This window comes from Macrobrachium nipponense, chromosome 41 (assembly GCF_015104395.2).
Source record: "Macrobrachium nipponense isolate FS-2020 chromosome 41, ASM1510439v2, whole genome shotgun sequence".
In the NCBI taxonomy this organism is placed as follows: Eukaryota; Metazoa; Arthropoda; class Malacostraca; order Decapoda; family Palaemonidae; genus Macrobrachium; species Macrobrachium nipponense.
The window spans coordinates 24,748,398-24,761,333 of record NC_061102.1 but is presented as its reverse complement, the minus strand read 5'-3'; the positions used below and the strand labels follow the sequence as shown (position 1 = coordinate 24,761,333).

Sequence of the window (12,936 nt, the reverse complement as noted above, 5' to 3'; positions counted from 1 at the left end):
GCCGCCCCCGTTGACTTCCCACTCCCAGGGACTTGTCCCCATCGTATCCTCTAACAAAGCGAAAGATACTTTTCGACCTGCTCGAGCAGATGCTCGAGAAAACGAGCAGTGGAACAGGTTTTAGACCCTGCAACGCCAGGATTTTACAACAGATTGTTTTCTTGTACCGAAACAATCGGGAGGGTGGCGGCCCGTCTTGGATGTAAGTCGTCTAAACCTCTTTATAGAGCAAGCAGAGTTCAAGATGGAGACACCTCAGTCAGTTTCTGGGGGCCTTAAGACCCGGAGATTGGATGGTATCACTCGACCTCCAGGACGCGCCTACTTTCACGTCCCGATACATCCCCAATCGATGAAGTACCTTCGGTTCGTATTGAAAGGGAAGGTCTTTCAATTCAGGGCTCTTTGTTTCGGACTGAGTACGGCCCCTTTTATCTTCACCATCTTAATGAAGAACGTGGCGAGGTGCTCCATCTTTCCAACATCAGAATCTCGCTCTATCTGGACGACTGGCTCATACGAGCCTCCTCGCAGACCCGGTGCCTGAAGGACTTTGCAAACGACTCTGTCTTTAGCTGCGTCCCTGGGACTTCTGGGGAACTTCGAAAAGTCACATCTGACCCCAACACAGTCCATCGTGTATCTGGGGATTCAGATGGATTCAGTGGCTTTTCGGGCTTTTCCGTCCCAGGAACGTCAGCAACAAGGCATAGAAAAAGTGTCGGCCTTTCTAGGGAAGGATTCATGCTCGGTGAGTTGAGGGAATGGATGAGTCTGCTGGGACCATTTCCCTCCCTCGCTGGAGAAGTTTGTTTCCCTGGGGAGGCTACACCTCCGACCTCTTCAGTTCTTTCTGTCGGACAGCTGGACAGAAAAGGACAACTTCGACATGAAGTTAAGCATCTCGGAAGAGGTGAAGAACCATCTAAGATGGTGGCTCGATCCGTGGAAGCTGTCAGAGGGCATATCCCTCAAGCTTCAGAACCCCGACCTAGTGTTGTTCTCCGACGTGTCATCCACGGGGTGGGGAGCAACTCTAGGGGGGGAGGAAGTGTCAGGTACCTGGAGAGGGGAACGGTAGAACCCTGGCATATCAACTTCAAAGAGCTGGCAGCGGTTCAATTAGCGCTCCAGTTCTTCCAGAACAAAGTCTCCCGTCGTGGTAGTTTCAAGTCAACTCGGACAACACCACAGCCCTGGCATACTTGAAGAAACAAGGAGGAACACACTCTCGCTCCCCTGTTTACTCTAGCGAAAGAGATCCTACTTTGGGCAAAGGAGAGAGAAGTCACAATATTGACAAGATTCATTGCCGGAGTCGAGAACGTCCGGGCAGATCTCCTCAGTCGACAAGGACAGTTATTGCCGACAGAGTGGTGGACTCTCAATCAAGAAGTATGCCGGAGGAACTGTGGGGTCTTTGGGGATGCCCCTTAGTGGACATCTTTGCAACGTCAAGGACGGCGAGACTTCCTCTGTATTTGCTCCCCGGTTCTCGATCCGGGAGCAGTAGCAGTAGACGCCCTTCTATGGGATTGGACGGGCCTGGATCTCTACGCTTTTCCCCCCTTCTTAAGATCCTGGGGGATGGGGAGTGATGAGAAAATTTGCAGCATCGTAGGGGACGAGGTTGACTTTAATCGCCCCCTTTGGCCCGCAGCGATCTGGGTTCACAGAGGTGATGTTCTACCTAGTGGATTATCCGAGATCTCTTCCGTTAAGGAGAGATCTACTCAAACAGCCCCACTTCGAGAGGTACCACAAAAACCTCTCCGCTCTGAGTCTGACTGCGTTCAGACTATCCAAAAAGTTGGCCAGAGCGAGAGGTTTTTTTTTCGAAATCGTGGCTAAAGCTATTGCCACCGCGAGGAGACCATCATCAATCGCGGTTTACCAATCGAAGTGGGCAGCCTTTAGAAGTTGGTGTAAGAGAAAAGGAGTTTCCTCTACCACTACCTCTGTGGAGCCAGATCGCCGACTTCTTGCTTTATCTGAAACAAGATCTGAAGTTGGCAGTGTCAACTATTAAAGGCTACAGAAGCGTCCTATCCTGTAGTTTTTCGCCATAGAGGTCTTGACCTCGCTAACAACAAGGATCTCCATGATCTATTGAGATCTTTCGAGACGACCAAGGTACCACTACCGAAGCTACCTTCGTGGAACCTGGATGTGGTCCTCAAATATTTAATGTCAAATCGCTTTGAACCTCTTCCTCTTCGTCTCTACGAGATTTGACGAAGAAAACTGTATTCCTAACTGCTCTGGCGACGGCGAAAGAGAGTTAGCGAAATACAGGCTATCAGCAAACACGTCGGTTTCAAAGGGCATAATGCAGTCTGCTCTTTGGGTATGTCGTTTCTGGCCAAAAATGAAAACCCTTCCAATCCGTGGCCTAGAAACATTCGAGATCAAGGGTATGGCAGAGATCATTGGTCAAGAGCCAGAAAGAGTCCTGTGTCCTGTTAGGGCTCTTAGAGAGTATATTTCGTAGAACAAGAAGATGCCGAGGTTCTGCGGAGAACTTATGGTGTTCAGTCAAGAGACCAAACATGCCCATGTCCAAGAATGCACTGGCATTCTTTTTTAAGAAACACCATTAAAGAGGCGCACGCTTCTTGCAAAGACAGCGACTTTAAGATACTAAAAGTTAATGCGCACGAAGTAAGGGCTATTTCGACCTCAATAGCCTTTCAGAAAAACATGGCTCTTAAAGACATTTTAAGTGCTACTTTTGGAGAGTAACTCAGTGTTCGCCTCGCACTACCTACGGGAGGTGAGAACGACCTATGAAAACTGTTACTCTCTCGGACCATACGTCGCCGCAGACACTATTTTGGGGGCAGGAGGTAGCACTCATCCTTTCCCATAGAAAAGGGTAGGTGAGTTTTTTAATATTTGTTGTATGTTTTATGGTTGTAGGGGTCGTCTGCCGAGTACAGTCGTCCCTTCCTTTAGCCTTTGGTATATGGGAGTTTGTTGTTAGGCTAACTTAGGTGGTGGTTTTTGCCTCGTTGCCCTCAGAAGTATGGTCATGGTCTAGTCACATTTGTGGTCCCGTCCCCGTTGACAGATCATCTAGAGCGCACAAACTACACAGGTCACTACCTTGTTGGTAACTCTAGTGAAGCAGAAGCAGGCTTGGGTGACAGTAATCACGAAGTCAGCTATACTAACAGGTAAGGAACCAAGATGTCAATCATATACATTTATATGTTTCCTAAAATCCTTTTTCTGTCTCTCCCACCGCCAAAGGTGGGATTCAGCTATATATATATCTGACAGGTAAGTTTCATGAACAAAATGATATTGTTAAGATACAATAAAGTTTTGTTCATACTTACCTGGCAGATATATATATTTTTAGTACCCACCCACCTCCCACCCTCAGGAGACAGTGGAGATAGAAATCTGATAGAAAATGGGAATGGTTCCTGATACCCGCCTCCCAGCGGCGGGAATGGGTACTAACCACCCTAACTCCCACTACGTGTGTCGTAAGTTTTAGAAAATTCGTCGGACTTCAGAGAATACAGCTATATATATATCTGCCAGGTAAGTATGAACAAACTTTATTGTATCTTAACAATATCATTTCTAAGAAGAATGATCAGGTGTGCTGAACCTCCAGTCAGTTCAGGATTCTCATACCTCCCTCCAAGTGTGAGTCTATCCTATTGTTAAGACAGAAGATTTGTTCTGCATATGAACAAATGACAAATTTTCATCAATCTGTATTTTTCTTATTAAGAAACATGCAGTCTTAACATTGACTGCCACCTCTTGCCACCCCTCTTTATGTTACCACCTACTATATATCAAATGCAAGATGGCACAGGTTCCTTGCATTCACAATCTTTGATGGTTTTTAACTGGTTTCCAGCGGGTACCAGAATTGATAGCTATGGAAAATACAAGTTAAAAATTTGTCATTTTACACAAAATTAAACAAGTCCATAACTCACTTGACCGATCCTGAGTTATTCAATCACATTTTTTTACTGATTGACTGCTGAACAGTTAAACTATATATATGCGAACAATGTGTGTGAATTGAGCAAATGTGTGTAAGTAAGGACGAATTGTTTCATAGTTGTGTTCCCACGTTAGTCACTTATTTTGAAGTACATTATATGTATTTAAGAATGAGTTTGGCAATTAAAATTGTGCAGTAGTTTAAATCAAATTGAATTGAATCCTAATCAAGAAATTAAAGAAAACTTGAGTAAATTTTAAGGACTGTGACTGGTCTTGACAAAATCTTTCTCACTGAAGCCATTTTTATTTTTTTCATTTTTTCCCCCAGATGCACTTTGCGTTTTCCGAGCACAAACATAAAAATTCAGTTTCAATCTCTGGTGGATGATTTGGATCCTCCACCAGCAAGAGTACCTTCACCTCCTAAACGCAAGATGCAACCCCTGAAAATCAACATTCCTGATCAAGATAATAATTTTGGTTCGCCTTTCCCCTCCCCTACGGGGACAATAAGGTAATTTAGATAGTGTTTTTGTAATTAGATATGTGATGCCAAGTAATTTGTTAAATCTATAGGCTACTGAACAGTTTCTGTCATAAATAGGGATTTTGGAGTCGAGATGTATTTAGAATATAAAAATTAAATTTTAAACCAGTACTTTTGTATTTTTATTTTTTTTATATCTTTTTTTTTTTTTTTTTTCAATGCCAGTATTATCTGCTATCTCTTGTTTCTCTACCAGTGCTGCCAATAGCTGCCCGCCTTCACCACGTGGTGGACATGGTGGGTTGGGAGGCATCAAGAAAGTAGTTAATGCTGAGAACCTTGTACAAGCAGCGTATGCTGCCATGGAAGATAAAGGAGAAATTGCTAACACAGGTAAGATAGCCAAGAAAATATATACTATGTAGTTTACTTTTCTATACATTATTAACATTGTAGAATGTCACTTTTTGGTAATTAAAGATGTGTGGACCAAAATTAGGGTTATCCTAAGAACAGTGAGTGTAAAACACTAAAATGCAGTAGCATAGAACAGGTGATTCTTTGTAAATCTGATTCTAACTTGTGACGAGGCTCAAGACAAATTACCCTGTTTAATTTTACTGTCAAATGTAACTATACATCCACAATTATTGAGGACATTATTAAACCTCCAAATTATATCCTTAAATATTTCTTGAAATATCACCTCGGGATGTTTTAGATGCGTTTCTGCTGATGAAATATTTCAAGGCATTATTGAGATGGGTAGTTATATATATAATTTGGTGTCAAATTGTAGCTAAACCTTTATAGATTATATCCTGAAATATTAATTTGATATACCTTGATGAATTGCGGTAATATGGTTAGAGCTCTGGAGTTGATTGAATGTCAGATGCAAAAAACACTTACTGTTCATATGCTGAACAAACCTTCGGTGTTCCCAGACATGTGTGAAAAGAGATATGAAATATGAATGTTGATGCACATATTGAAATTAAAACACTAAACCAAAAAAGGGGTCCTGTTTAGGTGAAGGCAATACTCTTTAGGAGACGGACCAGCTTATCACACACTATGCAAGCGATGCCGATGCAGAGTGAGAGACATCTACAGCAAAAGCATCTATCTTAAGGAATGTCAACACGGTAAACAAGGTTGGCTTGTCTAAAAACATTGACGTCCATGAAACTTCTGGGAAGTGCAGGCTAAGATAAAAAAAAAAAAAAAAAAAAAAAAACCAGCTTGGAAAGGAGAGCGAAGGTAAACTCCGCTTTCTATGGCGGTAAAAGAAAGACGGGCATATTGCGGGGTACGAGCTTGGGCGTTGACCAAACATCCACCCTGTATATGCATGAGTTGCCAGATGCCACAGATTCCTTGTTTTACAATCTTCGATTGTTTTTACTGGTTTCCAGCTAGCTCTAGAAGATTATCTTATTGTTCAGACCTCAGGTTTGTTAGCTATGATTAATATAAATTTGTATTAAAAAATGTAATTTTTTGCTAGTTAATTAAAAATTTTCTAATTAAAAAATTTCCCTGTCACACCAACCTGCACTACTATCAAAACTGTTCACCTTATTTTTCCCTTATCAGAATATCTTTTGCTCAGTCTTGCTTGGTACTAACAAGACCATTTACATATACAAGAGTTTTGCTGCAGATGCCACAGAGAAACAAAATTTGAAAATTTTTCTGTAATATATATATATATATATATATATGTTATTTATTATATACTTGTGTATGTATACTATGTTGTTTTTAAACTGATTCTTTATACCTAAAATTCCTATTTTCAATTACAGTTACGGTTTCCACCACAAATGATGAACTTGGTCTGTCTGTCAGTCAGCCCTACCACCATAATGGAATTCAGGCATCCATACCAGATGACGGCTATTTCACATCCCCGCATCCTCCAGACCAAGCTCATAGTCCACCAGGTGCAAAGGTAGTGAGAATTCATTTTTGGAGCTTTTCAAAGTACTGGAGAGTTTTGAATGGAGTTTATGATTTTGTTATAATTTTTTATCAGTAGTAATGCTTAAGGAAATATTAGAAAATTTGGCATACAGTTCCTGGGTTCTATGCAGGAAAAAACAAAATGTGATCTGTAGTGTAATTTAGGCTGTTGTGAATAATCAGTGGGGATGCAAGATGGAACATTGTTTGAATGGTGGGTTTGAATAAAAAAAAAAAAACTAAAGTATTAAACTTAGTATTTATATAAGAGCAAGTCACAGGTTAAGGTGCAAGGAACAAAATTCTGAAGAGGAATGAAGGCTCCCAGTATAAATAATGGTTAAAAGTAGTGTGTTTAGTAATTCTGAAAGGGACAGATTTAGAGCTGGCTTCTGAACACAAATGAAGTGTCAAGTTACTTAAGACACTTAAATAAAATTGAAAAAGTTGCCCATATTATGCAGTGAATAATTATTGGAGAGCTGAGGAACCTGTGCTTAGTTAAGTCTCAGAAAATGGGCCGCTAATACACCATGCATGGTTTCTTGCCGTGAGAAATAGGACTGCTGAATCTTGCATGGTATTGCGTTGATGGAATTATTGGGGTTAATTGAATAATGTTGATTTGGTACATGGCCTTCAAGATTTTCATTTCAAACTTGAGGAAGAAATCTTTGAAAATTATTGATATTTTGAAATTATCTGAAAATGTTTCTCATTTCTAGTGGAATATTACTTGAAATTACTTACCTTATATACCCGCATAACGCGATCTCGCATATCATGCGACCCCCAAATTTTCACCATAATAAAATGATTTTATCATGTATCACGTATCGTGAGTTAAATTTACGAGACCAAAATTTAACAATAGGCTAACCTCTTTTCCTCCCCTCCTCCCCTTCATCTACTCCATTTTTTAGTTAGGCTAACCCCTTTTCCTCCATCTCTTAATCTATCTCATCTTCTAGTTAAGTTTAGAAAAGTAAAAGAGAATGCTAAAAGTATCGGTAGTAATGATATACTTGTTTGGAAAATGCATACAGCCAAAAACAGCTGATTTTCTGTGAACAACAAATCCAATAAAAACAGCCTTTTTGCTTGCATTTCAACCATCGTACTAGCGTAGCCTACACTAGGGTAATCAGTACCATCTTTACATATAGGGTAGCCTAGCCTACACTGCACAGCATACTTTATACATATGTGACATAGTAATTATTAATTTCAGCTAATTCTCTAGGTTCAATGCACATTGGCTTATGATGGTTCAGTACAAAGAGAAATTGAATACCATTTAACAAGTTAGCCTCGCCCATACGATGATGATATCGTGGTACATATATCGTATATATACGAATATAGTAGCCTAGCCTTCAGTATACTGTATACTACATATACGATATAATTTAGTAATTTATTAATAACTGCCAATTTTGGAGTTTCAATGCATTCTGACTATGACATATCCGCAAAAAAAAAAATTGGACACGAAACGGGAATCAGATCCAGACGAACATCGGCATACCTTATCGTATCATACAATACTAACAAAGCGGCCAGTGTTTTTCAGAGCGAATTGCCTTTCTTCTAGTTAGCGTAAAATAGTATCTAGATATACTCTACTTATATGAGACAAGGTAATTTGTCGTTATACGACGTGTTTTCAAGTCGAAATATGCATTTAATAAATCTCGTGAACTAAAATATTTTTTTCGTTAACAGATTGCGTTGTGGGCATGTTTATTCTGTAAAAATATTACATGATTCCTTTCTCAATTTTCACTTCATTTCATCGTAGTACGAACTTTACCGTTACGTTACTTATATTTTATTGGCGTGAAAACAACAGTAAAATGTGTTCTTTCAAGACCTGAAGTTTTGATTAAAATAATTTTCTCTCAATTTTATCTACGGTTGTGTTTGATGGCATAAGTTTACTAGAGTTATATCCTTGTTGCCGATGCTCGATAATAGTATTACGTATAGCCTTACTTGCTATGGATATAAGATTGGCAGGGGCATATACTGCTAAAGTTAATTGTAAGTTTTAGCTGAAATTGAGGAAAGAATGTTGATACGCTAACGAATATTATCGTGCATCGGCAACGTGAATGAAACTTTCGCAAACTTCTATATAGTTACAGTGGTCCCCCCGTATTTGCGGGGATGCGTACCAACCCCCCCCCCCCCGCCCCCCCCCCCCCCAACCCCCCCCCCCCCCCCACCCCCCCCCCCCCCCCCCCCCCCCCCCCCCCCCCCCCCCGCGAATAGTTAGAATCCGCGAATGTTTTGGAACCCCCCGCCCACCCCCCCCCCCCCCCCCCCCCCCCCCCCCCCCCCCCCCCCCTCTAAAAAGGCTCATAAACTGTCCTGGACATACAAACACCAAAGTATCCCTTAAAGACCATCCTTCATCAAATATACATAAAATATCCTATTATGGTTCATATTAATCTTTGAAATATTATTAATACTATATTAAAGTAAATCTTACATTTTATGTTTATACATAAATAACATTACTATGTTACGTACTGAATGACCTAGTTACGTATGTGAAAATAATTCAGTCTCCCCATAAGTATTCGGTCATGCACGTTTTCTTTCATACTGTTACTATTTAAGACACCCATTTTCTTTTTACAAGGGAACACTGAAATGTGAAATCACAAATACCAAATGTCTACTTAAAGTATTATCCTACATCAAATATACCATTGAATTGGTATTATTAATATCATTTTAAAGTAATCTTAAACATTTTACCATTAGAAATATATAAACAGCCAATAGCATAGAGGAGAGAGAGAGTCGAGAGAGAGAGAGAGAGAGAGAGAGATGAATCGATAGAGAGAGAGAGAGAGAGAGAGAGAGCCACTTAAGACTGACAGCAACAAATCAGCTCCTTCCCCTCCGTCACTTAACTTGATACGTATATCTGAGTTTTTTTTTAGAAAGAATCTGACTGGGATTTCCTTCATTCTTCCATAATTTTTTAAATTTATAAGCAAAAATCTTACTAATTCACTATGGTATTTTCTTTAATGAATTGATATTATTGCTGTATAAATTAATATTAATATTTGAAAATAGTAAATCTTTTATTTATCATACAAAAAAATCAAACCATACATCTTTGTAGTAGAGAGAGAGAGAGAGAGAATTATTATTTTTATTATGTGATTTATTTAAAAAACTTATTAAAACTTTACTAATAACCAGTATAATCAAAATTAATATTTGAAAATTAGTAAATCATTTTTGTATTTCATAAAAATGTATTTAGTCATGAAAATAAACATCAAAATACACTAATTAGTGATTATTTTCGTTGCGTTGGAAAATTCCGCGAATGGGCGAGTCCGTCCGTGAATAATTTCTAGATAGGTTCCAAAGAAAAACCCGCGAATGTGTGAGTCCGCGAATACGGGGGGAACACTGTACCATCAAACTCAACTGTAAACAAAATTTTAGAGGAACTTGTTTTAATCAAAACTATTGGGCATGAAAAGAACACATTTTACTGTTTTCACTCCAATAAAAGATAAATACATAAAGCTCGTAGTATTCTGATGAGATTAAGTGAAAATATCGAATGGAGTGTTGATTTTTGTTTACGCAGTAAACATGCCCTCAGCGCCATCTACTAACGAAAAAAATAACTAAATTTTGTTAAAAAAACTATTAAGTTTTCAAGTCATATTTCCACTTGAAAACACCTTGTATAACATAAAATAACCTTGTCTCATACAAGTAGAGTATCTTGAGAATCATTTGCGCTAACTAGAGGCAATAAAGTCGCTCTGATTTGAGTTCAACACAGCAAAATGAACTTACTTCACAATCGCCCTCAGCTGATTTCCAAAACAAAACATTTATTGCTATGTTTGTATTTTATAATACAAACAAACAAATAGTAACATGATAATACGTACGATATTATTGGATGCAGTGAAGTAAAACAAAACTTTTTAAAATATCCATGGAAAAGATGCATATCTATTATGTTTTTATTTTATCAGTGATGATTATTACATACTCAAATTTTATATCTCATTTAAGATGCGATCCCCTTAAAATTAGCTCCAAAATTAGGGCTTTAAAAGTCGCATGATACGCGAGTGTATATACAGTAATTTATTGCAATCTGTATTAAAAGTTTCATGGTTATGACATGATATTTTAGAAAAGATTTATAATTGTTTTAATTTTGTTTTTTCAGGATGATTCAAAGCCTCCATACTCTTATGCCCAGTTGATTGTGCAGGCAATCAGTTCAGCTCCTGACAAACAATTAACCTTGAGTGGCATCTACTCTTATATCACTAAACACTATCCATATTATCGTACGGCTGATAAAGGATGGCAGGTAATTATAAATTTTCCTTGATTGAAATTTTCATGTAACCTTTAAAATTGTAGTAACCTTCAGCTATATACCATATGATTATACATATTTATTATTTTTTTTTATACAAGACATATGGTTGAGTATGCATTGACCCTAACATAGATAACTAGTTTTATTGTTATTTTTTATTTTCAGAATTCTATTCGTCACAATCTTTCTTTAAATCGGTATTTTGTAAAAGTTCCTCGATCCCAAGAGGAGCCTGGTAAAGGCAGCTTCTGGAAAATTGACCCAGCTTCAGAAAGTAAACTAGTGGACCAAGCCTTCAAGAGGCGGAGACAACGTGGTGTTCCAATTTTTAAGACTCCATTTACACATCTCTCTAATAGGTTAGCTATTTGACATTTGTTTCATGACCTGCATGACATTAGTTTTTCATAGGAAAAAATAGCACCTCAGTGGCATGGTTGGTATGGTCTTTGCCTGCCACCTCGGTGGCCGCGAGTTTGATTCTTGGGGCATTCATTCCATTGAGGGGTGAGAGATGTGTATTCCTGGTGATAAAAAGTCACTCTCGATGTGGTTCGGAAGTCACATAAAGCCCTTGGTCCTGTTGCTGAATAGTCACTGGTTCCATGCAACATAAAAACACCATACAAACAAACAAACCTAGGAAAAAATGCTCTCAACACTTTATGAAGTTATTAGAGTGGATGTCTATTAAAATACTCCCTGTTCTTTAGGTATTGGTTAGATCATGGTTATTTGATATAACTTGGCATGTCATCTTAATAGTCACCGAACCAGAGATGAGTTTTATTGTGTCCTTTAAACTCCTTTGGAATTATCATTTACGTAATTAGAAAGTCTGTTTTTTACAGTGTACCTTGTTTGTTGAGTGGTACCTCGTTTGTTGAAGGTTTATGTTGTCCGTTTTTCCACTGAAATTTTAGAAGAAATTTTTTATCATTTGTCTAACAAATGCTCATACTTCAACCTGATCAATTGTCTGGTTTGTACTTGTACTCGACTGTACCGTGCCCTACAAGAAAAACTGTACTGTGGAACCTCACTTTTTGTATATAATCTGTTCAGAACCTCCCACGAAATCCGAAACGTACGAAAACCGAAAAAATTATTCCCATAAGGAATAATGTAAATACAATTAATGTGTTCCAGACCCCAAAAATATTTTTAAAAAATACACTTTATAGGGAATAAACAGTTTTACATACAGACAACAATGAAAAATTAATATAAATGACTAATGAAATGAATAAATGAACATTTGAAATCTCCCTCCAGAAGGACTTAAGGTATCAGGACCTATCTGGGGTTACTTCTCATCATTTTTTATTGGCACTATCTGAGGTTACTTTCCCACTTTGGATTTTACTAACACTAGGACTATATTGAGAGTTACTGGACCCCTGTCACACAACAAAACTGTCCAGATATTTATTTCTGGCATTTCTTTAAAATTTGTCTCAAGTTAAACTCAGCATTGTCAGTTAAGATGTTGGAGACACGGATTTCAAATTCTCTGTTGGGATGATAATTCTCCTCAAAAGTTTTTACCTCACTCCACTTTGCAAACATGTCCTTAATCACTGATGCAAATATGTCCTTAATCTCTGAAGTATGGTCCATTTGCTTTCTTGAATTTTTCAAACCAGCCTCTGCTGGCCTGAAACTCACTAGCAGCAGTGCTGTTGTAGGCATTTTCTCACTGAGATTGGCATGCAACATCCTCCAACACTTTGCTTCGAGTTCTTAAATTCTATAGTGTTTCTTGCCTTTTTTTTACAGTCAGGCTAGCACTTGGAATTTCCTTTGGTCCCATTATGGCCTATTTAGTGCAGTTGTATTCAAATAAAAAAAAAAAAAAAAAAAAAAAAAAAAAAAAAAAAAAAAAAAGCAAAAAAGCACAAAAACAGAATGGGTCATGAGAGAACATGGGATGCCTTGTTTGGGCGCTCGGTACAGGGCCTAGTCACGCAGTGGGCCCTGGAAGGTGTGTATCCAAGTGTACAATATTCGAAGATGTGTACAAAACCCAAGAAAATTTCGTTAGAAAAAGTCTATGAAAACTGAATCGTACGAAAGCCAGGGTGTACGAAAACTGAGGTGCCACTGTAATTGCAATTACGTA

At 38.5% G+C, this 12,936-nt stretch overlaps 1 protein-coding gene across 2 annotated transcripts in view; it reads left to right on the top strand.

Annotated features, from left to right (window-relative positions):
* LOC135212611 (forkhead box protein K2-like) overlaps positions 1-12,936 on the top strand; it is a 66,846-nt gene that overhangs the window by 14,903 nt on the left and 39,007 nt on the right. For both annotated transcript variants that reach the window (XM_064246187.1, XM_064246186.1), the window contains exons 2-6: positions 4,304-4,489; positions 4,719-4,855; positions 6,274-6,419; positions 10,656-10,802; positions 10,980-11,173. In XM_064246187.1, coding sequence (XP_064102257.1) covers positions 4,304-4,489; positions 4,719-4,855; positions 6,274-6,419; positions 10,656-10,802; positions 10,980-11,173 — 810 coding nt within the window. The remainder of the gene's footprint in view (positions 1-4,303; positions 4,490-4,718; positions 4,856-6,273; positions 6,420-10,655; positions 10,803-10,979; positions 11,174-12,936) is intronic.